General features: G+C 38.6%; 1 protein-coding gene across 1 annotated transcript; it reads right to left on the reverse strand.

Moving 5' to 3' along the window:
* Window positions 1-254: 254 nt before the first annotated feature.
* LOC109076858 (DDB1- and CUL4-associated factor 1-like) lies at window positions 255-27,370 on the reverse strand. Its single transcript, XM_042762988.1, has 25 exons — window positions 27,182-27,370; window positions 26,404-26,524; window positions 24,539-24,615; window positions 24,360-24,433; window positions 24,106-24,219; window positions 23,887-24,024; window positions 21,961-22,485; window positions 18,839-18,940; window positions 18,475-18,633; window positions 18,208-18,387; window positions 13,984-14,193; window positions 13,583-13,752; window positions 12,199-12,323; window positions 10,502-11,567; window positions 9,425-9,643; window positions 9,019-9,217; window positions 8,588-8,670; window positions 8,426-8,510; window positions 7,702-7,935; window positions 7,416-7,509; window positions 6,193-6,297; window positions 5,791-5,864; window positions 5,425-5,517; window positions 4,196-4,493; window positions 255-1,195 (listed from the first exon to the last, which is right to left on the reverse strand). Exons 2-25 carry the CDS (start codon window positions 26,517-26,519, stop codon window positions 1,137-1,139), a joined length of 4,599 nt encoding a protein of 1,532 aa, XP_042618922.1. The 5' UTR covers window positions 26,520-26,524; window positions 27,182-27,370; the 3' UTR covers window positions 255-1,136.
* Window positions 27,371-27,600: the final 230 nt, after the last annotated feature.

Below are 27,600 nucleotides of genomic sequence, written 5' to 3' on the forward strand. Positions count from 1 at the left end.
CCCCCATCAGGTGATGCAGTCAATGTCTACTTTGTTACTACGACAGGTGAGAAGAAACTAAGTCCAAAGGACCTTAAAACAAGTTGAGTGGATTAAATGCAAGAGATACCGACAGATAAAACTATATCAGGCAAACAGGTTATGGTCAAATTGAGAGTGAAAGTAATAACTGAAAAGTAGTATTTTCAGATGCATGATGAACAGAGTTGGATGACAGTGACAGCTTTGTAATCTGAGGGATGTCTCTAAAAAAATTAAACGATTTACTCTGTTTTATTGTAATAACATTCATGGTAAAAATATTTTTTAATACATTTTGTACATAATGTTGCCTTAGATCTTTTGGAAAGGCATGAAAATCAACCACAAAGTAAATGGAGGCTGTACAAGAGAAGCAAACCCTGCTGCAGATCTGAGCACAGGTCCGAGGTACCACAGGCCTTTAGTCCTTTTTGTGAATTTAGACATCAACGGTAATTATTGCTCGTTAAACGTGGTGCAACATCTTCAATCCAATCAGTCAGCTGACAAAAGGGGCCTTAAAAGCGCTTTCTTGTAAAATGAAACCGAAGCAATGGCTAACAAATCTATCATTCAAAAAGCAAAAATGGATGAACTAAATGTCTAAGCAACTAGATTTTCAGATGTTTAGATAAATCAAACTCAAGAGATCACATGAGGAGTGGTGGGCAGGTCAAAAGTCAATGGCATACATACACATCTGCATCCAGTGTCCAGTGGATCAGAGCTACCCAGAACTCCTCTAGACAGGGGTCAACCGACACAACAAAAAACACGCAAGATGGGCACACCTGTGTGAAGTGCTGAAAGAACTCAAAATCTATCAGTACACGTTCTTTTAAAATGGTCAGACGTTCCAAGAGGGCAACGCTGTAGAAAGAACTTTACCAAAACAAACATAAGACAAGTTACACTGGTTCTAGGCGACATGTCCTTATATAAAAATATGTTTTGTTTACAATTTTCCAGCAAGTCCATACATGTCATTTTCTGGGCCGCATGTATGTAGGCCATCTACACCACAACCTGACACTCATCAGCTGACTTTTCTCTCTCAGATCTTCTCACTGAGGTTCAAGACTGGTTGAGCACTTCCACTGTGGTTTTGGGCAGGATCACTCGTTCAGGGAAAGGATGATGTCATCTTCCAGGTCTGAGTTATCAGAGCTGTCTGCTACAGGAATAAGAGAACAACATTTCAGACAGCACAGGCGAAAAAAAAACTGACAGTAAAGGAAGAAAAAGAACATGCAAGAAATTACATGACGGGGAAAGACATCATAAACATTTAGTCAAGGCCAATAGCAAACAGCTGCTTTAACTGTATAACCTGTCAGTGTCAAAGTCTGCTCTCATAATCGATTAGAATCAGTGTCTGTCATCACCTGCTAGAGGCCACAAGTGAAGAATGAAGATTCTCTCGATAGCACTACTCATCAGGCCAGATAAACCACAAAACTAAACATTTTCAGCATTCACAGGACTCTCACATGCTGAGTGTTTAGCAATATCACATACGATTTTTTTTAATCATCAGCAACGACGATAAGTTTTTCTGTTTGTATTAGTGTTAATTTTGTCAGCTATTTTTAATTTAGTCTTATTCCTGTGTCAAATGTAACTAAGTTTTTAGCATATTTAGTCAACTTGTCCTGTTTCAGTTTTAGTCAAGTTTTAGTCAGCTAAATGTCTGAGAATTTTAGTCTAGTTTTAGTCAGTGGAATCTTACATATTTTCATCTTACTGTAATGGTTAAAATTATGAAGAAAAAAAAAATATTTTGCTCCGTTTGCAATGATTGTTGTCATTTGGGGAATTTATTTTTACATTTCATCAGAAGTTGCTCTTTCACCAATAAGCACAACTCAATAGAATATCGACTCGTATGCATGGTTTATTTTACTTCATCTAAGTTAGTATATAGATTTATAACAGGAAATCACAATTAAGAGGCTAAATAAACACCAAAGACTTCAGATATACACTCGCCCTGTCTATGCTATGAAAACTCTCAAATATTATAACAGAGAGATTCCTAATAGTAATTCCAATAATTCCAAATTGCATTAATGTTTCTTTTTTTAAACAACGGCAAAAAAATACTTATTGCTGCACAGAGGTTGCATAAGTAACGTTACAATCAGCAAACAATACAGTCTAGATCCATGACAGAACACACTCTGCTGAATGACACTTTCATTTCAGCAGAACACCTCAAATGGAGATACTCGTTCAGGATAATATGGCAAAGTTACTGCTTTCCTTATTCAAACTGATTTTTTTTTTTCATGAATATATGGTTGACCTTAAGAATGACAGCTATATCATACACTTGGAAAACTAAGAGCTATATCACTGCTTATTGACACTAGGGCTGTGACAAAACACTTAGTTCACGAGATGAGACAAAATACAGATACTTGGTTCACTAGAACAAGACAATATTGTAATAAATATTTTGTCATTGAAAATTTCTGAAAAATAGTGTCTTTTAGTTACAAAAAGTAAAACAATGCAGTTGTGTTTTGAAATTTTAACTAATCTAGGGCTATAACTAATGATTATTTTGGTAATCAAGTAATCTGATTATTTTGACAACGGAGTAATCTGATATTTTTTAGTAACACAAATAGTTATACTAAAGCCTGGTTTTCACTTAGGTCTATTTAGATATAAATTAAAGATGAGGCAATAATAATTGGCTCAAATAAAATATCAAAACCAAGTGATTACATGGTTTTATTGAACAACACTGTTAGAATACATAATGTAATAATCCTATACATAATATGAACATAACCAACTTAAGTACATTATGTATTATAACAAATACCTGCAGAGGGCGCCAACGGCCTGGTGACGATTCCCTTTACAGTCTGATTAAAGATGTTCAAATCCATTCAATTTTAATATTTGGCCACATGCAGAAACTTTTATTTTGAAATCGCGATGTACAATACATGGCATATTTAGACATAGTTTGATGTATTCTCCTGTGTAGGCAAAGTTTATAAATGATTTACGTTACAAATCTAGTGAGATAATGCAAACTGCTTTCCCAGATGAACGTTAAGCAATTCAAATTCATACAGAGGAAGAGTTTAGCCCCTTTCACACATACAGCCTTCACTGGTAAATTACCGGCAAGTTATCATTAATAGATCATGTGTGAGCAGGACCTTTTCAAAAATCAAAGCTCTGCTGCTTTTTATTTAGTTTTCCTATATAAATATGCGTTAGACTGAGCTCTTTGATCATTCGGGCCTCGCAGCTTTTTCAACGTGTCGTGCTTCTCCTTTCATCAGGGCGGCGCTGCAGTTGGATACTATTATGCACGTCTTGTGTTTATAAAAAGCAAAACATTCTGATTGGCTAGTAATGTTAGTTTGGTTGAGAGTGAATGCTGTGCTCCTCTCATACCATTGGAAGGCGAACTCATGGACTAGAAAGTGATATCAACAAGTTTTTTTAAATGTAGGATTATTTTTTTCCACAGCCAACTGCTGCACGCCGGAGATCCGGCACGGTGCCGAAGAGCTTTAAGCCCTGATACATGTATGCTAGGAGTGTAACGGTACACGTATTCGTACCGAAAGGTCTTTCGGTTTGGTACGCATGTGTACCGAACAAATACATTGTTGTAACCACTGCACGAGTGGAAACTTCCAGTTTTAAATATTGTTACTTTTGATAAGAAACAAAATCTCATCTTTCAAATGATGTCCTTCTTTTCAGGAAATTCAAACAATGAACCGTTTGGGTGCTCTCTGATCACATATAAACGCCTCAGTTCAAACTCATTTAAACACAAAATCATCTTTACCTCTTTACTACTAGTTTTAACGCGAAATAAACATGAATGACCATCTCATGTCATCATGGAAAGACGGCAATAAAACCACTTTGAAAACAAGATATCATATAGCATTTCATTTACCTCAGGAAGTCATCAGCTCGTTAGTTTGCAATAAATGAAGCGCATTTCGCGAAATATTAAACTATTAAGTTTCATTAAAGCATCAAACTTTTCTCCAGTATGGTTTGTTATTTTTCATTTAACTCATCTTGAGCTCATACTTGTGATATAAAAACGAAACTTTTGCGTGGGTTTTCTACAGTGAGAAGGGAGTAGCACATCTATGTGTGTGTGTGCGCATGTTGTCAAACAACTTACTGTTGTCAAGTACAAGCTCCACATCTCGCTCATTGTCATCAGAATCCTCATCATCGTCCTCATCTTCATCATCATCATCATCGTCATCATCATCCTCATCATCATCATCCGCCTCTTCATCCAGCAGGCGAGCCACTTCCTCATCATCAGACGGAGAGAAATCCTGCTCGCCATCCTCCTCCTCCTCTTCCTCTCCGTTATTCTCGTTCTCCAGCTCTGCCAGCAGCGGGTCTGTATCGATGTCATCCATGTCATCATCCGAGTCATCGTCATCTTCTTCATCCTGATCATCCTCCTCCTGAGTGAAACAAACGTCTTATGGTCAAGTTTACAGTGACCAGCCTCACTGACGTAAGAAGAGTAGAAGAATTGAAACGCATTCCTGACCTCCAGGAAATCTCTAAACTATAAAATGTGTTAAAAGCTGTTCAAACGGTTGCTAGCTCTGTGTAGCACCTGCTGCTTTACACAACCTTCTGAACAATCCCAGTGTCAGAAGTAACAGCTGAAGTCATTCACTTTTAACATGATGCCCATCATTTCAGTCAGATCTTGATAGGTCAAAGTTTTTTTTTTTTTTTTTTTAGAGATTGCAAATTTTCATTTTAGTACGGTCATAAACTAAAATGAACATTAGTATAAAAAACACTTGGCATAAGTTTCTTTTTCAGTGCACACAGTTCTTTATAGTGGAATCGTCTGTTTCATAACTGATTACACTGCCTTACTGAATTAATATAAAACAATGTGCTGCTTTGAACTGATCGGCACTGTATAAAATGTATAAACTCTCTAAATAAATGTGACTTGAAAATTTGTGTTCATTTATTGTCAAGAGATGGTAACCACTTTTGGCACTTCTGTAAAACCCGAACCCTGTTTTTTTAAACCTATATATTATTTTTCACGATGAAGAACAAGCATTGATGGCGAAGGTCAGTATATTCTCTTATTACATGAATCAGAACATGAGTCCTAGAACTGTTTAAGCTACACTGAACTGACTGGTCAAAAGCTTCCACAGCTAACAAGATATCACTCAGTAAATGAGTTAATAATTCAGTAAATTATGCCACCCATGTGATAGGTGTCTGCTACACTCACTGAAACTGTTAGAACTGACAATTCACAGAATGGCTCATTGTTGCAAAAACTTCCCCCATACACACAGACAGCTAAATTTATATATAAATGTATGCAAACATAAATGCTGTTTGCATCAGTCTCACCTGATCCTCCTCATCCTCTTCCTCCTCAGCAAGTCTCTGGCGACCGACTTCATACAGCCGACACACAGTGTCCATATTTATTGAGTCCTGATTCTGTTACACACATTCACACATAACACCAAACAGAGTTTTGCTGTCATACAGGATAAATATGGCATGGATGTAGAGTTCAATGAAATGTAGAATTGTAGCTTCATAGAATTTTGTTCTGTAAAGATAATTTTGTTCACTGTTGTTGAACTTAACAAGAAAAAAAATCAAAAATTTAAAAGACCAATGTCCTTTAGTTGAGGTAATATTGACCTAGCTATATACATACACATATACAGTAAATAACTAAATTAATTTAAAAAAAGCACAGCATACCTCAATGACAGCCAGATAGCAGTCTTTAGTATCTGTGCACAGGTCAAAAATGTTCCTCTTCACATCAATGGTGGCTGAGAAAGCAAGCAGACCATCATCAAGATCTTCATCAGCTCATTACAGAAACATTTTCTGTCAAGTGATGTCTTTGAACATGCTACTAATCAAACCAATTTAAAATTTGTCTCTCAGATGTGTGACAGTAACAAGTGCATATCTTACAGGAAGCATCTATCTGCTTATTTGTTAGAGAGAGAGAGAGAGAGAGAGAGAGCGAGCGAGAGAGAGAAAGCGAGAGAGCGAGAGAGCGAGAGAGCGCGAGAGAGATACTTTTAGGTACTAAGTATTCGCAGCTTTTACAAAAGCTGAATAGAGAGAATGAAGATAGAAATACAGTCATACCGATGGGTTTATAATCAGTGGCATCAAAGGTCCTGAAGGATGATCCGAATGGACTCTTCATCTGCTGATCCATTATGTCATCCTCATCATCAGCCTGCAACATGGCTACAACACACTCCAGAACATCAATAAAATATCTAATACCTCCACACATAACAGGCATTTCATTCAAAGCAAGAGAGTATGCAATTTTGCAGAATAAATCACTGTGAAGAGCAGGGCTTTGAAAGAATCAGCACCATCACACAACACCAGGCAGGATTCTGAGCTGCCTCTGAACTCATTGCTTGGTGAAAACAATGAATTGGTATTTAAGACACGGCATGGTGCTTCTCCTCCAGCGTGCAACCGCTTTGAGTGATCGGCCTGGATAAGATAAGAGCTGACCAGGAACGACTGTCTGGTTGAGATCAAGACACCTTATGTGGAGCTTGGAGAACAACTGGAACACTCCACCAATCAGGACAATCAAAAATGAAGTCTGAGAAAAGAAAAAAATGACTCTCAGACAATGAGAAACGAGATTCTCTAGTCTGATGAAAGGGAGACTGAACTGTTTAGCCAACAAGCGCCATCTCTGGAGGAAACAGGTCACTGCTCATCCCCATCCGATGGTGAAAGACTGAAGCATCATGTTGTGGGGAGTTTTTTAGTGGCAGGGACTGGGGAACTGGTCAGCATAGAAGAGAAGCGGAACACAGCGAATTACAAAGATACTCCTAATGAAAAGCTGGTCCAGACTGGGCTGAAGGTTCACCTTCCAACAGGACAATCACCCTAAGAAAGCCAAAACAATACAGGAGGACTGTGACTGTCCTTGAGTGGCCCAGCCAGAGCCCAGACTCGAACCAAAACAAACATCTCTAGAAAGTCCTGAAAATGTCCACAGACTTTCCCCACCCAACCGGACAAGGGTCTGAGACGATCTGCAGAGATCAATGGCAGAAATATCCCCAAATCCAAGATTGCAAAAGAAGCTAAAAAAAAATAATCGAGGCTGCCGAAGTTAAACAGAGTCCTGAATTAAGGGTCTGAATACTTGTCAAGGTTTTTTGTGTCGTTTTGTTTTTTTTTGCAAAGATGTCACAAATCTGGTTTCTGCTTTGTCATTATGGAGCATGGAGTGTAGATGGATGTAATTTAAATTAATGCAAGGCATAATAGTGTAAACAAAACGAGAGAATAAAAGGAAGTGATCTGAATGCACTGTGTGTGCGTCTCACCTCCATAAATGACAGTTCCATTGTTGTTGAAAACAATCCTACACTGATCTAGCGCTGGTACTGTGTGAATAAGATGAAACGTCCTCAAATCCCACTGGAGCTCGAGTTAAAGCAAACAGCTTCAGAAGCAGTGCAGCAAGAAGAGGTTCACCCATCCCATGTGTCCCAGTAACACTTAATCAGCATTAAATAATTAACCAACTAGTTAACTAAAACCTCATTAACAACAACAGAAGAATGAGAAAAACAAGCCCCCGCCAGTGGTTCGCTGAGCAGAAAAGGATACAATCTCTGTGTTGATGATGACTTCTAAACCATTGGGATGGAAAACGCCGCTGATGTTCATGTTGAACTTGTCAAACTTATGGATGGCCTGAGAGGTGCGGACATCCCACATGACGCCGTCATTCAGGACCAGGTCATCCGTGGGGTTAAACGTGGCACAGTTGCGCTTGTAGTTGTTGGCTAGGTCAGGGTTATTGAGGGTCAGGAGTTTCTGTCCAGACTGTATGTCATATATCTGCAGAAATACACAAAGATGCATGAAAAAGCATTCACAGACTATATTTTGATCACATATTGTGGTCAAAGTTACATACCATGCAGAATGTTAATAATTTTAACAAAAAAAAAAAGTATCGTAAAAATTTGCATGCTTCATGTTATTTTCATTTATTTATTTATTAAATTAATTATCATTATTTATTATTATATTTTAATTATATGATTAATTTACTTTACTTTTTTTTTCATTTAATTTATTTTCATGTTATTTTATGTCATGTTATTATGCTCTTTTATTGATTTTGATTGCTTCCACTGTCCTCATTTGTAAGTCGCTTTGGATAAAGGCATCTGCTAAATGCATAGGTGTTTTTTATTTGAACTGGATTATATTTATTTGGGTAGGTTTGTTTTAAGAGTGTGTGTTTGTTATTGGACTATGTATTAATGAAACACAATGAAAGGCGAGTGCTCAAGCGAAGGTAATGGTTAAAAAGGTGACTTGCATGTGCGATGTGTTCTTTTGTTCCTATGACTCTGTCCTGAGAGAGTTTGCTGAACTCCACGTAATGATCATCCAGGAATGAATGCCTAGAAATAAATGAGTTCAGTTTAACAAAATGAAAGTTTTTACAATTAGTGAACCGCTTATGGGCATGCTGACTCACTTCATGATGAATACAGACTTCATTCCCCACAGCGCAGATAAGGGATAACTCCAGGAAGCTGATGTCAACAACAGGGAACCGTCCTGACACAGAGGGACAAAACATCAGCAGCTACCATAAATGCATTTACAGAGCAATTCCAAGAGCTGAGGTGGGTCAGAGAAGCTATCTTCACATTCAGTTATAACACCATCTTCAGATGTGCATGAATCACTTAAACTGCCAAAACATTCAGTGCATCAAGCTCTGCCTTACTGTACCATTACAGACTGCCTACTGTAAAATCCCAAAATTCACATGCAATATTTGTCTGAATCTATCATAACCAGGGCACTTTTTGAAAGGTCTGAAAGCACAACTAAAAGCATGTTGCTCTATTAGGGCCCTGGGCCGAGAACGTTCAAGAGTTCAAGGACTCAGTGTGTGTTTACTCTGGAGGGCTCCAGGTGTGTGATGGCGGAGCTGTGACAGCTGTAGCTGGCTTCCTCTTGTCCACTGAACACATTGTAGAGTTTGAGCTGCCCGGTACACGTGCCCAGCATCAGGAAACGCTCTCGTGCGGAGAACGCACAACACATGAAGCCACTCTCATCCTCCTCAGCCTCCCTGAACACAGAGATCGGCCGAAACCTGGACACAGGATCACAAACAGCACTCGATTAAGCAAGATGAAACTCAAGATGGGGAAAAAGAACAAACAATGCACATAGGACAGTTCTGTTCTTGGCTACTGCCTTGTTACTACAGTGTTACTGTCACAACTGGGCACCATATGACTAACTCGTATTTTCACATCTGACCAAAGCATTGAACTCACAGTTCTTCCTTTCACTGTACCTGCTGAAGATGAGATGCCTGTCAAAACAGCCTCCATCAACCCCCCCGTATTTGGGGTAGACGACCCTGCGTGTGTGGCGAGGAGTGAAATTGGTGGGTGCCTGGCGTCTCTGCTTGGACTCTGGGCACTGATGCGGTGTGAAGAGGCTGAAGGGAGGACATGTCGTCACTGGGTTCTTGCAGCGGGCGTGCTGCTCTCGTAAATACTCTGTTATGATACTGGAAATAACAACACGATACATTTATGTATGATACATTAGAAGGACATCAGAGGGATATGGAAACACATGTTTTGACAATTATTTTACACACTGCTTCTAGTGTTCTGGAATAGTAGCGCCTCTACTACTTTCACTGTGAATGTCCATGACGTGTTTTCTTTCAAGATCAACAAATTATACTGGATAGAGTCACTGTTCAGTAAAATACAGCTGATAAGAAAAACAACTTGGTTCGTTGTATTTAAAAAAAAAAAAAAAAAAGTTTTGTTCCGCTTATGATTTCTTACGCGTGTGAGAATCATTTACCATACTTGATGTGCTCCATACATGCAAATGATAACAGCATAAATTAAATCTGCTCCTCATATGAACTGATCTTCTAGTTTTTTAGAAAAGACCTGAATTAAACAATTCGATTCATATGGGTTACTCAGTTTTACAATGTTTTTATGAACGTTTTGGTTGCATGGACTTTCAACGGAGCGACAAAGCGATGCGAGAATATTAAAAATAACTTCATGTGTGTTTTAAAGAAAATAACACTTTTTGGGTGAACACTTTAAGCAGTTTGTGTTTTTCTTTACTAAGACACATCAGATGAAGCATTTAAAGAAACCTTTTGTTTAAGACTATTGGAATCTATAATTAAAGTTTCTGATTACAAACAAGGGCAGTCATGTGTTGCATAAACTCAAGTCATTTTTTTTTTTTTTTTTTTTTTTTGCAGCAATGAGGAACTTCGCAGTAAAATGCAGACATCATAACTTGACATGGGCATAAAAAAAAAAAATAAAAAAAAAATAAAATAAAAAATAGCATATGGGTATAAACCCAGTCTGAATGAAGGGCAGCGCACCTGTCTAGAGAAGGTGGAGAGGGCAGATGTCTGTCCAGCTGCTTTTTCATGGCCGGACTCTGGCTGAACGCACCATGATCTGATTTCTGCCGTAACACTTTTGGCTTCTTGCCTCCCGCAGCTGCACACGGTGATGGCCGCTCCCGCGAGAACACGATGCGTCCGATGAGCGGAGAGCCATTACTGTGGTGAGAGACTGCTGGAGGTGGAGGGGGCGGAGCCTGTGAGGTGGAGGGGCGGGGCTGGTGATGAGGAAGCATGTGGGGGGTGAGGCCACCTAGACGGGCCGCGACTCCGTTAGTGAGCCGAGGAGTCCGTGGGATGCCGGCGGCAGGAGAAGGAGGAGTCACGACAGAAACAGGAGTGAACGGAGGCACGGTAGCGTGAGCCAGAGCATGCAGCCCCATGGGCAGCTCGGCTTCTTTCGTCAGTGCTGTCGCTGTGTCCGTGAGACCTTCAGACAAAAGATGATTCCGAATAAGCAACAGAAGCTCCTTCTCTGGAAACGAAATGCGCGACTGTGCCACGACGCTAGCCCGCTGCAGCCGCGCCAGGGAAACATCTGTGCCGATCAGCAACGGCTTCCCAGACACTCGCTCTATGAGTTCTGCTGCATACTTGCAGAAGCGCACATGCTCGCTGCGCTTGTCCTGAAGCACGGGCTCTTTCATCAGCTGCTGGATCTGTCCGCTGCTGAACAGCGGAAGCTTGCTGATGATCTGTCGCACCGCGGCGCTACGTGCTAACCCAACTAGAGCCTTGCACGCGAGAGCACGAATCTGATCGGCATCGGTGATGGGCATCTTGATGGTGAGCAGGGACAGCAGCACTTTAATGCCATTGTTCGACTGAACCACGTTCCACATCTTGACCAGGACGCTCTCGCTGGCGCGGTGGGTCTGCGGCAGACGGCGACGCGGGGTGCCCGAGATGAACTTGCCAATGCTAGAGACACGTTTGTCTGGAGCGCAGACGCAGTTTATGATCACCTGTAGGGCCGACTTCTGGATTTCTGCGTCATTTACAAATACTTCACCCTCTGCGACGACCAGCACGATGCTCATACCTGCAGAACACAAACACGCACTTACAGAGGGTATCTGCAGAGGCTTCACACAAACTTAAAGTGATGCAGGCATCTCACATTGTTATTTAATTGAACAGACTGGAGCACACATTCAACTGCTAATCAGGGTAACTTCAAGTGTCTTTTATTCACTACATACATCTGTACTGAAACTATTCTATGTACCAGTACATCAAGACATAAGAATTAGGTCAACCGATATTGATTATTATTCTATAATGAATGTGTTAAATTATTTTCTTAGTCGTTCCTTCATGTTAAGACAGATGCTACGAGAGCTTGTGTTGAATTAAGTGCCAGATACAGTGTAATCAATATACCAAAAGATTTAATGCATGATGTGGGACTTTTAATTCTAAATGAGCCTGAAATACAGGAATTATGAAACACTGCTTCATTTAAAAGCACGATTGAAACAGATAATGACCAGGGGTTAAGCCCACTGTGAAAAGTTATCTTCAAATGCCATTAAACTAGATGTTCTTATTCAGGGAGATCATTATAAACATGGTAAGGTTAAACTAACTCTAGCATAATGGTGCATGAAGATAGGCCTGTTTAAGTGGAAGCACCAATGTCCACGTGTTTGACCTCATCAGCAGATTCTCACCAACAGTGGAGATGGTTGAGCCATTCTCATCCAGCACAGCGACGTTCTCCGACAACAGCAGCTGCGTTTTAGGAATGACTGTCAAAATGCTCAAGATATCCAAAGCATACCTCACTGTGTCAGCCCTGAAACACACATTACCCAAAAAAGATTTCGTTCAGCTCTTTTGCTCTTTTCATAAACTCATTTGATTTGATTTCTCCATAAAAGTATCTTACAAAGAGATGGAGAGCAGCGCGAGCCTCAACAGCTTGACATTGATACCAGAAATACACTATCCATTACCAATCGCTGTTTATGTTGAATGTAATAAAATCAGAAGAACCATCAACTACAGCGGGGAAAAAAAATCTGTCTGTCCAGTGATTGTAAACGGTCACTTCCGTCAGACTAGAAAAATATGTATGTTCATTTATTGTGGAGGGACATTTGTTGTGTTAGAGTAGATTTTTATTTTTTTTTTTTTTTTTGGGTACGAAAATATTTAAGACATAACAAATCTGAATTGGCCACCCTGCATTCATGTTGTTCATGGGCATGCTCAATATTAATAAATGTGATTTACTCCCAATTAAAAAATGTGCTGTATCCTCTATCTGCAATATTCCCATCAAAGAGAAAGTCAAGTATTTAGAAATCAAAATAATAAAATATACTAAACTAAGATGCCAGGAGAATTTTAACTTATTATCGAGAAAACTAAACTAAGATGCCAGGAGAATTTTATTATCGAGAAAACTATTACTATTATTATTATAAGAGATCTATCTTTGAAAGGTAGGACTTTGCTTACTAAAGCAGAAGGTATCTCTAGATTATCTGCTCATTACTTATTTGTAGATAAACAAACCTGTAAGCTGATTGATGTAATATTGCTTAAATTTCTTTGGAAATATAAAACTCGTATTAGAAAATTTGTTATTTTAAATTCTTATAATAACAGCAGCTTAAATTTGATTGATTCTCTTAATAACACCTTAAAAATGAATTGGCTTAAATGCTTTCTCCACAATCAGTTTTATTTTTGGTGTGTGTTATTTTTTATTTGTTTTGTAAAATTTTTTGGTATTTATGTTTTATTAATGTTTTATTATTGTTTTATTATTCCATTATCGAACCAGTTGACAATGATGGCAATTTGTTAAATTATTCTGATTTTATTTTAAGATATCACTTTCCTGTATCTACAAAATAATTTAATAGAGTTTTAAAGGCCATCTCTCTGGAAATTTGTATGCTTTTTAGAAGTAATAACAGTGGCTCATTGATTTCAGTTTACCCCCAACCCCCCAGCCCTTCCCTTTTAACTTTTTGCACCAGAGAAACTTTACAAGACTCCATTTTCTTGCTGTCACGTGTCGCCCGCACAGCTGGAGATCCTCACCTGCCGTAGTATGTTCTCCAGTCACAGGCGATAGAAATGAGCTGCAAAAGGAGCTGCACACAGGACAGTTTGTGGAAGACCTCTGCAGGCTCCCAGTACAACCGCGCTGGGCCGAACTCAATCAGGAACTCCACCATTTCTACCACCTGCTCATGGGTGTAAGAGCAAGCCTACAAACATTTGAACAGAAAAACAAAAACACATTGCAACCCCACCTACAGCCAAGCACTCTCACAGATACAGGGCATCTAATTTTTAGCTTACTAAGCAGGGCTTTGCCTTTCCATAAAAACTGGCAAGTACATTTCAGGCAACACACCTTACACAACATATCCAGGGTTTAAATATACTGCAGATATGGTAGAAGGTCGTAGTTATAGCAAGGATGTAAACAGATGTACCTTGTAATAAGGCTGCGGGTGAATCAGCGCTCCTCCCTCCGTACGCTGCAGCGATTGTTTGACCTGCTCGACTTTAATGCCCAGGTGAGCCTCAAAATACCTGCGCAGCGCCATGCAGGTGTGTTTTGCAGTCTGTCTGCTTGAGAAGATCTCATCGTCGCTCAACAGCGCACCCTGGTCCTCTGGGTTCAAGATCTCCAGAGTGCTGATCTACAAAACACAAACACCCTGAGAGAAGGAGGACAGAGTACTAAACACTGACAAAACATACAGACTACAGCAGATTTCAGGCTAACACTGCATCCAATCAGCGTCTTGATCAGTTTACAATATCTACAGACATCATCTATTACTCCTGTATGTGTCAATAAACCCAGACCATACATTATACTTTGGCAACATCATACTCCGTAACTACAGAAAAATTTCATACAATCTAAACATACCAAAACCATGTAGGACAAAGAAAAATTTCATACAATCTAAACATACCAAAACCATGTAGGACAAAGGAAGAAAAGCATAGGCTTTTTTAGTTTTATTTTGTTTTAATTATATTTTTTATTAATATTAGGAACGGTAACTACTACTAACAAAGTTCAGAATATTACCACACAGTTATAGTACATTTCTGCTGTAATGTTTGAAACCCTTTAGCTTTTATTGTGGCACAAACTGAATGCTGTCATTTTCAACAGTATGAACATAGTCCATGCTATAAATCACCATCCAGATTCATTAGATCTCCTTTTGTTTCATTTAAGAAAACAGGGTTTGAATGAAATGGGGGTGAGTAACTGACCATTAAACCTTTTTTTTTTTTTGTAAACCATACTTTTTAAATGTACTTTTAGCTGTACTTTAGCCCAAAAAGTGCCCAAAAAACTCCCTAGATCCATCAAACTAGACCAGTCTGACCAGTGGAAAGAAGCTTAGTGGCCAGCTTTGTTTAAGCTGTGTGTCTTGTTATTGTATTAAGCAGTGCACATTTATTATGTAGTACAAATATGAACTTTGTAGCACAGGACCCGCCTCCCCTCATATCATAACCATCCCCCAGTTTATCTGTATGCTTTTGTAAAAATGGCGAAAAAGCACAAACAGAGTTTTCAGTGATATCATAGGCATCCAAAAGTTATTTTTGAGGGCTGAGGTTTATATAGTTATCTTTGTGCAGGATGGCTTTAATCATCGGTTTTACAGGATTGCTTTGTGTAAAAATAACGTAATCATGAATAATGCTGTAAGGGCCCATATGACCATACAAAACTGTATTTAACTGTAATAAAAAAATAAATAAAAACTAAAAAACCCCCAAACTCAAAAATCGAGGAAATTTCTTCAAATTAGGCCTGCTCTATTTGGAACGAAAAATCATAATCACGATTATTTTGGTCAGAATCGTAATGCAGAATCATGTGATTGTGAGTGGGCCACATGACCTTGTTGTTTTGAAACTCATTAATACCGTAGATGCTATTACTGCGTGAATCCTCAAAAATATGATAGTAGCATCGTAATTAAAAACTATTTTAGTCAAGCCCTTTTCGGAGGCGACTATGTTTTCCTGAGAAAAAAAAACAAAAAACCAGATTATATTGTGTGTCATATACTCTGTATGCTGTATTGCAAAAAATGGCCAAAACTCAGAGATGTCTCAACTGAGGCATTTGTCCTCATGCAAAACAGCATCATCTTCCTCTTGCAAATGCCTCTGCCACTTTTTGTTGGTCATAATTGCAACACCTTTCCTTGTGATGATTGAAAGAGCCAAACGATGAATTACCTTTAGATGCTAACCGCGATCAATGAAGCTATTTAGAATACCCCCCAAAGTAACCCCCTCAGCGAGGGGACTGTCAGTTTCTTTGTCTCTTTAGGTTAGTGCCCGTGGCGCCTCATGTCTCCTGAGAAAAAAAACACCAAACCTGCATATATATCTGTATGTAATATTTTATATATTTATTGCATTGTTGCAAAAATATATAAAAAACAAAACCGCAAACCCCCAAACGAGGGATTTGAATTAACCTGTGTCAATAAAATCAGACAGTTTTCCTACCATGGAACCTTTTCCCTGCAAGTTTGAAACGCTCAAACACACCGCTCACATTCATCTCGCTTCGCTCCGAAAATGAATAAGAGCAAGAGTGTCCACACCGTGCAGATATATTTCAACCCCCACAATGAAGCTATACAGAACTACCCCCAAACCCCTTTTTTTTCCAGCTGGACTGGAATTCACTTGTCACTGCTACTGTTGCTTTGATGTAAAATAGAGCAAACATGACTTATAGCATAAAAGGGAAAACAATGCTGTAACAAATTAACAGATATTGTAATAATCGGTTATACGAACTATTTGTTTGTATTAACGCGTGCACACTCTGTATGATAATTATTTTATACCATTTACATTTCCGAATGTCATATTAAAAAATCTGTATGAAACACCCAATCCCGGGATACTTGAACCTGTCTCAACTGTTATCAGAGGATGAAGTGATCGCGCCGCGCCTCAGCGCCATTAACGCTTTTATATTATATATTATATATATATATATATACGCTGAAGTGATCGCGCCAGCGCCTCATGCATTAAGCACGCTTCATCTTCATCTTTATGTGCTTTAGGTGTTTTATATATGGTTAAGATCTAGATTTTATTTTAAGCAAGTCGTGATGATTTGAGAATGCTAAACTGATCAAACATGATCAACAAACGTGATCAACAGCAGCTGTGTAATTATGAAGCTAGAGAGAGAAACAGACATGGTCTCTCGTCAGACTCGGGCCGAGGATACTGGTAAGCTGTCGGTCAAGGGCCAGCTGTAGGGCTTAGGTTAGAGGCCCGTGCTGGGCTCTTCCTGATTTCTGTGTTTGGAAACAAATGTTGTGAATCCAAGGGTTTTTTTTTTTTTATTTAAATGACAAAATCCTGTGTCTATTGTGTTGTCTAAATAATTTTTTATTATTTAGACTCCCCCAATCTCCAGCATGCCCAAACTCTGTATGCTAAACCGCATTATTATCATTATTATTATTATTTTTTAAATGGATTAATTATTATTTAAACACGTTTTAATTAATATAAAGGAACAATAAAAAGTGATACATTTCTTAATTCACGGACATAATTTTCAGCATGTCATGGGCTCTGTATACTGGAATAAATGTGTTAAAAAAGGCCAGATAACGATTAAGTATGTGTGACCTGCTGAAATACATCAGCGAATAATTAATGTAAGTTTCAAGCCTTTCATAATTTGTGACATTAATGTGATTAGTGCCAAAATAAGTGTTAGATCTAGGCCTAGCCTGTAACACTCAACAATAAGCCATGAAGTCTCATGAACGTGCAGCCTTGTACAGAGGACCAACGGCCAAGGTCAGGATTTTTCATTCAAAAACTTTCATTAGCCTGCAGACTGACTTGCAGTTAACGCTGTGGCCCTGCGGCGGTGGTACACGCGACAGTAATAGACATTTTGGTTGTCCACCTACTGTACAACAGAAAAAAATATATAAATGAAACAGAAATTGAATATTCTAATGTAAAATAAAACAGCAGTCTTCACTGTAAGAATGAAACTTAGTTTCTTATTAAAGCTAATAAAGTCCTTCAGTCAAGAGCATTGAGTGATTCTGTCTGTCTTTTGTTGTTTGATTAATATTAAGTAAACAGTCGGCAGCAGGAATATTAGGCTGCTGTCACTTTAAGAGCTGCACGGATTCCAACTCATTATTTTTTACATTTTCATTCTCAACTCCTCTTCACTTAAGGCATAACAGACAAGGGTTACGTGAATAATAATCACCAAGTGCCACATTTTTGATCGTATTTGACCATTTAGGCTCACACCTTAAGCTAAAAGTTGACTTTACTCGTCCGTGTTCTGTTCCGTCTCTGAGTGCACACACAGTAAGCCTCCTGAGGAACAGCGCAAGTTTAAAATTTTATGAATAAATGTATTTATGTTTTTTTGTTTAAGTAAATCAAGTTTTTAAAAATTTTGGGGAAGTTTTTTTACATTTACTGATTTGCACGTGAAATTGGGCTTGTATGGAGGAGTGAAACACACCACTAGAAAGGGAGCAGAACGGGGCATAAGTAAATGACGACACAACGTTTTTAGTTAGAGGACGTCTTTAACCTTTGTTGTTTCGTCTTTCTAATTCAAGCCTCTGTGAGGCATGATCCCTGAGCAAAGAAAAAGTGCATACCAGGTTGACGAGCCGCCGCAGCCCATCTTGTTTGTCGAAGAGATCGAGCACGGCTCTGAAGGAGAAACAGATGGAGAAGAACATGGTGGCGTGGCAGCAGCCGGAGGCGTGAGAGCACTCCAGGAGCCACAGCGTGTAGCTCACCACCTCCGACAGCAGCGAATGCGGCAGCATGCACACCTGACACAGCCGGAGGAAGCAGACACACACAACAGTAAGACACAGAAGAGCTCTGGCTGTGCTCACCGAATCAGGACAGCATCTTACCCTCTCCATAGCGTCCTGGTTGTATGCGAGGTAATAGAGGCACAGGGAGACGCCGGTGGCAGCCATGGAGGGCCGCGGGATCTCCAGTAACTTTGAGACTCCGCCATGCGCAACAAACTCGGCAGCAAACTTTTTATGAAGGAGGAGGGACGCAAGATACTGAAAGACAGAGAGAAGACAGAGAATGTGGAAATATGCAACTCCTCCTGCTGTTTTAGCTGTACAGAGCAATTCACACACAGACACACTGTTCTCAAAACTCATTTTAACCATAAATCATGCGGTTTTTCATGATCGTGAGAAACATTCTAGTCACGTGTGTCCAAACTTTTGAGCTGTAGTGTGTGTGATATCTTTCGGGTACCTTCAGGGCTTCAAACGTGAGCTGAACATCATTTGTCTGTTTCAGGTCCATGTAGTGCATCAGCAGCTCACGAGCACCGAGCTGCATGAAAACAGCCAACAACTGCACACACAAACACAGACATACAGACTCCTCTGTGACCAGCAGCACCACTAAACTCATTCAGTTCTGCTATTGATTATTTTTCACACATCTTTAAAATGGGACATCCGCACAGGTGGAAAGAGCAAAGAAACTGGAATGATATGAAAGTAAGATTTCTTTTTGGATGCACATCTCTTTAAAAACAGAAGGGACTGTGTGTTGTTTTGCAGAGCAGGATGTGGATAAGTAATGTTCTCTTGAAATATACACCATTCTCTACAAATGCAAACACCACCATTGTTTTCCTGCGCTGAAAAATGAGCTTGAGAAAGGGAACTGTTCAGGGAAGAAACTCCACGGAGTCGAGACATTTAAGTGTGTTGCTGCACAGACTCAGATTCTGTTCACAGCTAGCTTATTTATTGTTTGTGATAAAACTGATGTTTGGAATAAATGTTTGCATATTCCAATTTCTATTTTTCACTAATTACTTCTAAGGCAACATTTAACTGACTTTTTAAATTACTCTCATATTTTTTTTCCTTATGATCAATATGTGAGATATCACTTCTGTTCATAGTTTATAATTCTTTATTACTCTCATTTTTTTTTTAGTTTTGATTTCTTTGTGAGATTTAAGTTTTTTTTTTATTTTATAATTTTTTATATTTTTAATAAAGTAAGCATAAGAATAACTTTTATATTGTTAGTACTTAGGGGTGCTCTGATCAGGGTTTTTGAGGCCGATCACAGAAAGCAGTATCTGTCGATCTGATCACTGATACCCATCTATTTAAAGCCTTCTTATCATGTACTGTATTGATTGCACTGTATTTTATGTAAAATCATTTTCTATTTTTAACCATCTTAAATTCTTTAAGTCAATTTTTAAACCATTTTCAAAGTTTTTAAATTCCTTTTGTGATTATTTTATTTGTTTTCATGATTATTTCTCTTATGTAGAAATGTGCTATATAAATAAACTTGCCTTGCCATGTAGAAACATTTATAGTGATGATCCAATCAAGATTTTTAGACATTTATTCAGGGCCTGAATTTCATTTTTGAAAATGAATTCTTCTCTTAGGTGATTCTTGTGAGAGGTTTTATTTATTTTTTTTCATTTGAGGGGTGGAGGGGGACATTTTTTAGACATTTTTCATAAATATATATTTCTCTCACCTAAATGTTTGATCATGCACTGTATTTTTGCTTTTACAATTGTGTAATTGTTGCACAATAGCTTACACAGCACAAGCCTGATTTTGTGAGCAGTATGTGAGGTTCACACACACTCTGTTTGCAGTGTGTATGTAGTCCACGTGTGATACAGAAGCAGCTTTCACACAGGAGTCTGCTGCTGATCCACGGCTGTTTAACACAAACACATTGGTAGCCGATCAATCGGAGCACCCCTATTAGTAATTTCAAGATGAACACTTACTGGACTGAAACAACTTTGATTTACGTGATTATCCATACTTTTTCTTCTTCTTCTTTTTTTTTTTAAGTTAAAATGCAAGTATCCATCAGGCTTTTAAGGAATGTTTATTTGCTCATCTCTCGATCATCATTCACTCTCAGAAAAACAACTGTCACCGGGGCAGTACCCTTCAAAAGGGAAACTAATCTGTATACACTTCAGGTAATGTGTACTTTTAAAGGGACAGTTCACTCAAAAATGAAAATGACCCCATGATTCCCTCAGTCTCAAGGCATCCTAGGTGTGTATGAGTTTCTTCTTCTACTTCTTCAAGTGTTATAATGGCAGTGAAGGGGTGTTATTTTATAATAGTCCAAAAGAAGTCCAATAAAGCGCATCCATCCATCATAAAAAGTGCCTCACACAGCTCCAGGAGTGAATAAAGTCCTCCTGAAGCGAATCAATGTGTTTTTGATGTGTTCCATATTTAAAACTTTAAATAAACAGTAATCTCTGACTTCCGCGTGTTCACAACAGAGTCACGTTCTGGCAGATGATTACCATTTATAAAGTTTTAAATATGGATATTTTTCTTACAAAAACACATTGATTCGCTTCAGGAGGACTTTATTCACTCCTGGAGTCGTGTGAGGCACTTTTTATGATGGATGGATGCGCTTTATTGGACTTCTTTTGGACTATTGAAAAAATAACACCCATTCACTTCCATTATAACACTTGAAGAGCCAGCACATTATTTAATATAACTCTGACTGGATTCGTCTGAAAGAAGAAACTCATACACACCTAGGATGACTTGAGGCTGAGTGAATCATGGGGTCATTTTCATTTTTGGGTGAACTATCACTTTAAGGTACTAATATGCATCCTTTGGGGTAAATAAGGTACAAAAGTGTACCTTTTGAAAAGGTACTGACAGCTTTTGTGTATATATATATATTTTTTTCTTATAGTGTTACAGTGCTTTACATTATGTTTTGATAACTGAAATTTATAAGCATTTTACTGGAAGAAGTCTATTATACTGTAAAGATCTGATTTAAATAACAAGCTTTTAGAGTTTGAATTTACTTTTTGGCCAGATATATATCAGCATCTGCTCCAAACCACATATTTTTGCTCAGTTTGGGCCTCTTCAAGAAATGAGCTCCATATTCTTGCTAATATCATTCATAAAATATATAAGCCATAAATGCATGATGTAACAAAAATGATACTTAAACATGTGTGTGATTGTTTTTTTTTTTTTGTTTTGTTGTAAGTAGTTCTAAAAAAATATTATATTTAAGATAATATATTAGTAATAAATAAAAAAGTGTTCTTTTTTTATATGTTAGGCTTTGCCCAGTAATGATCATGCATGAAAAATACCATATGTGCAGTTAATTTACAGTTACATAATTTACAGTAAAAGAGTTATACAGGCAGTTATATAATTTAGAGTCAAACAGCCTTTTGCTATTGTGTGGCATTCGTGCAGAATAAATTCCAACTCAAATCCTGCTGTATCTACGTAGAGCTCTACCAGTGAATGGAACTAATGAGCTTGGCATTGCTAGGCCAGTGCTCTACAAGTGAAGCTACAGGAAATTACCTCCTGATATTCTCCCAGCGGGGTGAGATACTGGAGGATGAGGCGCTGCTCTATTCCAGCTGTGAGCGGGTACAGGTGGTAGTTGTTTCCGATCACCCACGGGCTCATCTCAGTCCAGCTGCTGTTGGACAGCTCACTGAAGCTGCGCTCCGGCTCTGGCAGTGAGAAGTTCAGCTTTTGCTTCACTTTGCCACCGTTCTCTCTCTTCCTCCAGTTCCTCATGCCCTCCACTGGGCCGTCTGTTTCGTCCAGCTCTAGAGGGACTGCCGCGGCGGGCTTCATCAGCCCCTTCATGCCTGCGTTATATCTCCCCACGCTCCGTGCAGCAGACACGGGCTGCAGCTCAGCGTCCGAGTCGTGTTTCTCTGTGAGAGCATGCAGAACGGTAGGAGCGAACTCTCCGTCCACGGCCTCCTCGTCCAGCGGCAGCAGTGGAGCCAGACTCTTGCTTGGACGCTTACTGTCCTTCCTGTTCTCTGCCTCCTTTTCCTGAAGCTCCCTCAGTCTCTGCAGCATTAAAGGAACCTGCGACACAAAGACCGATTTTTAAGCTTCCATTCATTCATATGGACATTAAATAGCATTTACAACATCTTTATATTTACACCCATCAAACGATCATGAACTGCAGGGCTGTTGTTTCATTATCATTCATTTCTAATTATGGCACTCATCTCTGGAAAACTTGACTGAGACAGCTCAGTGACATCATTCTGCATTCAATGTTTGTGAATCAGGTCTCATCATCATAAATGAAGCAGGCAACACATTTTCTACAAAGCTGTGCTAATTCTGCTTCTCTCATGTCACTAAATTCAGTCCTCTCATGTAATATGAAGCTGCACTGGTAGCAAACATAAATATGATGCATTGTGCTTCTTCATATATTACAATGATCAAATGCAAAAACTGTAGAAATCCATATCAAATCCAATTTATTAAATTTTTCCCTTACAAAACATTTTTTTAAATCTTTATATTCAATTCATTCTCTTAATTTCCTAAATACAATGCCATTCAGCTTTAACCCCTTAACTGTCACCGTCCCACCTGTGGGACGCTTGGCGGTCTTTTTTTGTCCTTTTTCTCTATAAAATCTTTTAGTAATCATCATAAATTATATGTATATTTGAAAGCTTAGAAGACCAAGATTCATCCTGTGAAAACCATTTTGAAATCGGACATTGCGTTACCATGGAAATGGTACTTTAAAATCTTATGGCGGTCTCCTCCCCCTTAGTGGGCGGAGTCAAGTGTCATATTACAAAATGCATTACGGTCTTTTAGAATCAAAACTTTTTATAATTTTGGCAACAAACATATCATTGGAAAGGTCTGAGTCTCAGGATTCCATATTTGGTGGTTATTTTGAGTATTGAAGTAAAATTGACAGAGAAATCTAGAGAAAAATTCATTAAACAGAATTCAAAGGAGTTTTGATGGCTCCCGGTGGCTGTTTGTGGTATGACGCCCTAAATAATATTTTTTTTCATATCAACTTCAAATTTGGAACGTAACTTATTTAGACACAAGGCTTTAATTTTATACCAATTTTAGAGTAAAACCTGTTATGTAAAATATTTATAATAAATAAAATAAAATTAATACAGCACATTTTATTTACAGTACATTTAAACTTCTATAACTTTTTGATACTTGAATTTTTTTAAAGAATTCCTCTTTTGCCAAAATCTGCTAATTTTCTTCTTTAAAAAGAGACCAACCTTATATTCCAAAGTGTTCATAAAATACAACAATTTAATTTTGGATAGTGCACTTTAATGCCTATTTTAAAAAATGGGGGGAGACAGTTAAGGGGTTAAAAAAAAGTGTGTTAATGCCACTCATTTAGTTATGATTCAGAGCGGTTACATATCTCATGCACACGTATCATGGCGTTTAAAAGTTCATTGCTCCTGGACTCACCAGTACAGAGTTTTCCTCGCGATAGTTGGCGGCGATGTCCTGGTTCTCCATGGCTCCTGCCAGCAGGCCTGTGGCGTAGATTCGGAGGGGCTGCTCTGCCTCCTGAGCCCACTTAAACAATCGCTCCACAATCCCCTCCTGTCAGGGACACACACACACGTTTACAACCTGCATAACCCCTAATCTGATTCTGATGGATAAATACAAGGCTCAGTGTACCTTCTCTTGAAAGACCACGGCCGTCTCGAGGCCAGGCATGATGTTCAGCAGCAGTCTGCATGCAGCGGTGTTCAGCGCCACCTCACGGCTGCTCATCACGTACGAGTTCACAAGCTGTTCAAGCACAAAAATAAACCAAATACTCAAGATCAGAGATCAAACAGGGCTGCTTGGCTTACTTACAGTGGTGTAGTTTTCAGTTTTCAGAATTCAGTCACAAGTCAAAATATCACGTGTTTCTGCATCCACCTTACCGCATTCATAAAATCATCGTTCTTGAACAAGATTTTCAGCAGGTGTCCCAGCATGCACTCTGGGTCTGCCCGTCCTCAGAGCAAAACAAAACAAGTCTACGTTGTTATTTTTATATCCGGGAGACCACACAGCGGTAGAGTAATGATGAGTCAAGTGTGAGGGTGTTAGACGTGGTCACCTGGATGGCGGTCATCAAACGGGTCAGGATCAGCCTTGTGATACTCCTCCGTCTCCCGTTCCACAAGCTCCGAAATCCTTCAGAGATTAAAACAAGTATCAACACAGCACTGATGTCACCACACTAACACTTGAGAGGCACTTAAAAATAAATCTTAATGGATTCTCTCACACGCCGTTCTTAAAATGAAGTCAAATTAAAAGTGTAACTTAAAAAAAAAAATATTTGGACTGATTATTAGGATATGATATCATATTGATTCTCATACCCAGCAATTTGCTGATACCTTAAATTTTATATGATATTATCATCCATCAAGCTATTTTACACAACCAGTTACATTTGTATTAACTCACAGATGCAACCAAAACAAACAAAAAACAGGCCTATGCTCTTTTTTTTTAAATAAAGAAAAAAAAATGAAGTTGCACATGAGATCAGTAATCTTATGACATGACAACTAGGGTTGCACAATTAAACAAATTTCTAACCATGACTACAATTACGGATGCCACAATTACGTAATCACTCAAAGATGCAATTACAAAAAAAAAAAATTAAAATAAAGATTCACATTATTCTGTGTGCTTAAGGTGTGTGTGTGTGTGTGTGTGTGTGTGTTTTCTTTCTACAGTGTTTTTCCTTTGATTTAATTTTAGTTTTAGTATAGCATTATAATACCATGCATTTTTTTTTTTTAAAGAAGAAACCAAACCATTGTCTAGTTCAGATTTGAGGCTTAATACTATAGAAAACCAATATACGTTTTTCAGTTAGAATGTTTTCAGCTAGTTTATTTTCATATAAAAATATGGCATGCAATTGCTTCAGACAATGGTATAAACATCATTCAAAAGATTTTAACATAAACTGTGATAATCATAATAAATAATTGCAATTACAATTTCAAGTGAATAATCGACAATTATTATTTTTGTCATAATCGTGCAGCCCTAATGACAACAGTCAAGAAAGTCGTTTAGGCTTCTGTGCTAAAATGTGCAATGTGTAAAATATAGTGTAAATCCTCATTAGGAAGCAATAGAAATTAGGTACTCCAGGTGTAGAAATAATACATTAATGAAGAAAAACAAATACAAAAAAAAAAAAAAAGAAATTACATTACAATTTTTTTTTTTGCCTGCTACTATGGGCTTCATGCCAAGAATCTTATTACAAGCAACAGTGAAAAATAAATACAATAGAACAAAGACAAGTTAAATAAACAGTGCTTTTCAGGTTTTTCAGGTAGGTCTAAAAAGTTTGTACAGAAATATAATAATCAAATGTAAAATAACTCTGCATAGTCTTCACTGCATCAGTTTTGATTCAAACATAAGTTTTGGAGGTGCAACGCCTAAGATAGAAGTACCAAAAATGTCCCTGTATGGGTTTTTGTCTTAAATTTTATCAATATCACAAAAGCAATAGAGTTTTTTCCCCAAAAAAAGTCTGCACAATTCCAAATGTGATATTGATTTTATACAATAATTGATTTTATACAGTAGTTCGATAACAAAAACTGAATATTGTGTTGTAAGTTCTGCTCAATTTTGCAAATTCAAAAATGAATTAATGGTTTTAAACAAATCAAGTGAGTCAATAATTTAGTGACTCATAATGATTCATAATGTTTGAACAAATCGAAAAACTAAATTGATATGTGATTATTTAGATGAATGGGCACATCATGTAATGCTTGACAGCCCTAATTATCACGGTTTTGTGAAAACTGAAGAATGTAACAGCAGAACTTCAGCTGGATGCATTTAAGGTGTGATAACAACTCTAACACAGTCTGGTACAGTCTAACTGTTGATGTGAGGTCAGTAACGGTCACAGCTGAAGCAGGCAGTGTTTCTCACTTGGTCAGTAGGTTGAGCAGTTCATTCGTGCCGCCCTGCTGTTCTCTCTCCCACTGCTCCAGCAGAGAGCTCAGCTCCGCTTTAGAGTCCACGCTGCCATCCCCGGCAGACGCCATCGGCCCTGCACACACACACACACACACGCACATCGTGCACATACACAACACACACACACACACACACACACACATGACACGATGGACACACACTCAACGATGACTTCTGGACACAAGATGACATGATGGAGACCACCTCAAGGCTTCTGGTGCACTGCTGTAGATGGTTGTGTAGATTATGGGTTTCTGGTGAAATTATTTGGGTGGATGTTTGAGGAAGTGTTTTAGGGAGCTTGAGAACATGACTTATAATCATGTTATTTACGTGAATAGATCATGAATTGTTTTATTAATTTATTTATTAGTTGCCGTCAGTCTTTGAACAAGAATGCAGTGCTGTACTTCAGGATAACAAGAATCAAAGAGCCACGTGACCAGAAACACCTGCCGTGTACTGCAACGAGAGCGAGCGCCTGTACAGTAAACACAACGGTACAGAAACACTTCATATAATGATGATAGTGTATATACTGAGTGTTTACAAAGCGATTACGTGTAGCAATTTTACAGTACATGTATGTATGTATCAACATGCGCTTCCTACACTCACATTTAACGAGATATACATTGAAATGGTACATAAACTCAACAAACCCTGCATGTAAACAGTGCTTATAATGTCATGTGCCACTAAATGTGGTACTGAGCACGCGAGCACTCACCTTCAGCGCACACAAACACACCGCCGCTAAATCACTAACAGCTCTAAATCACAACACGAGCCACAGATGCGCGTCACGGGCTGTTATAACCACGTGAATAATGCCGCTGAGGAGCTCATGTCACTCGTGTCTGTCTTTAGCAATGTGCTGCAACTTTATGATGGCGATCTCTAAACACGTCATAACCCGGCGACGCCAGGAACGCGTCAATGACGTCAGGCCCTGAACCAATGTGGAAGGCGGACGGGGCCAAAAGTTTTTAAACGGAGCGCGTGAAGCACGCACTGTTCGTTGGCGGTAACGTGGCAATTTTGAAAACGTTTCTTTTGTATGTGTATACACGCACATTCTGGCCGTGTTAAGGCGTGTTTAGAGATCGCCGCGTTTCTTTAGTACATGTGAAGTCGCACAGTTTCACC

Source organism: Cyprinus carpio, chromosome A8 (genome assembly GCF_018340385.1).
Source record: "Cyprinus carpio isolate SPL01 chromosome A8, ASM1834038v1, whole genome shotgun sequence".
Classification (NCBI taxonomy): Eukaryota; Metazoa; Chordata; class Actinopteri; order Cypriniformes; family Cyprinidae; genus Cyprinus; species Cyprinus carpio.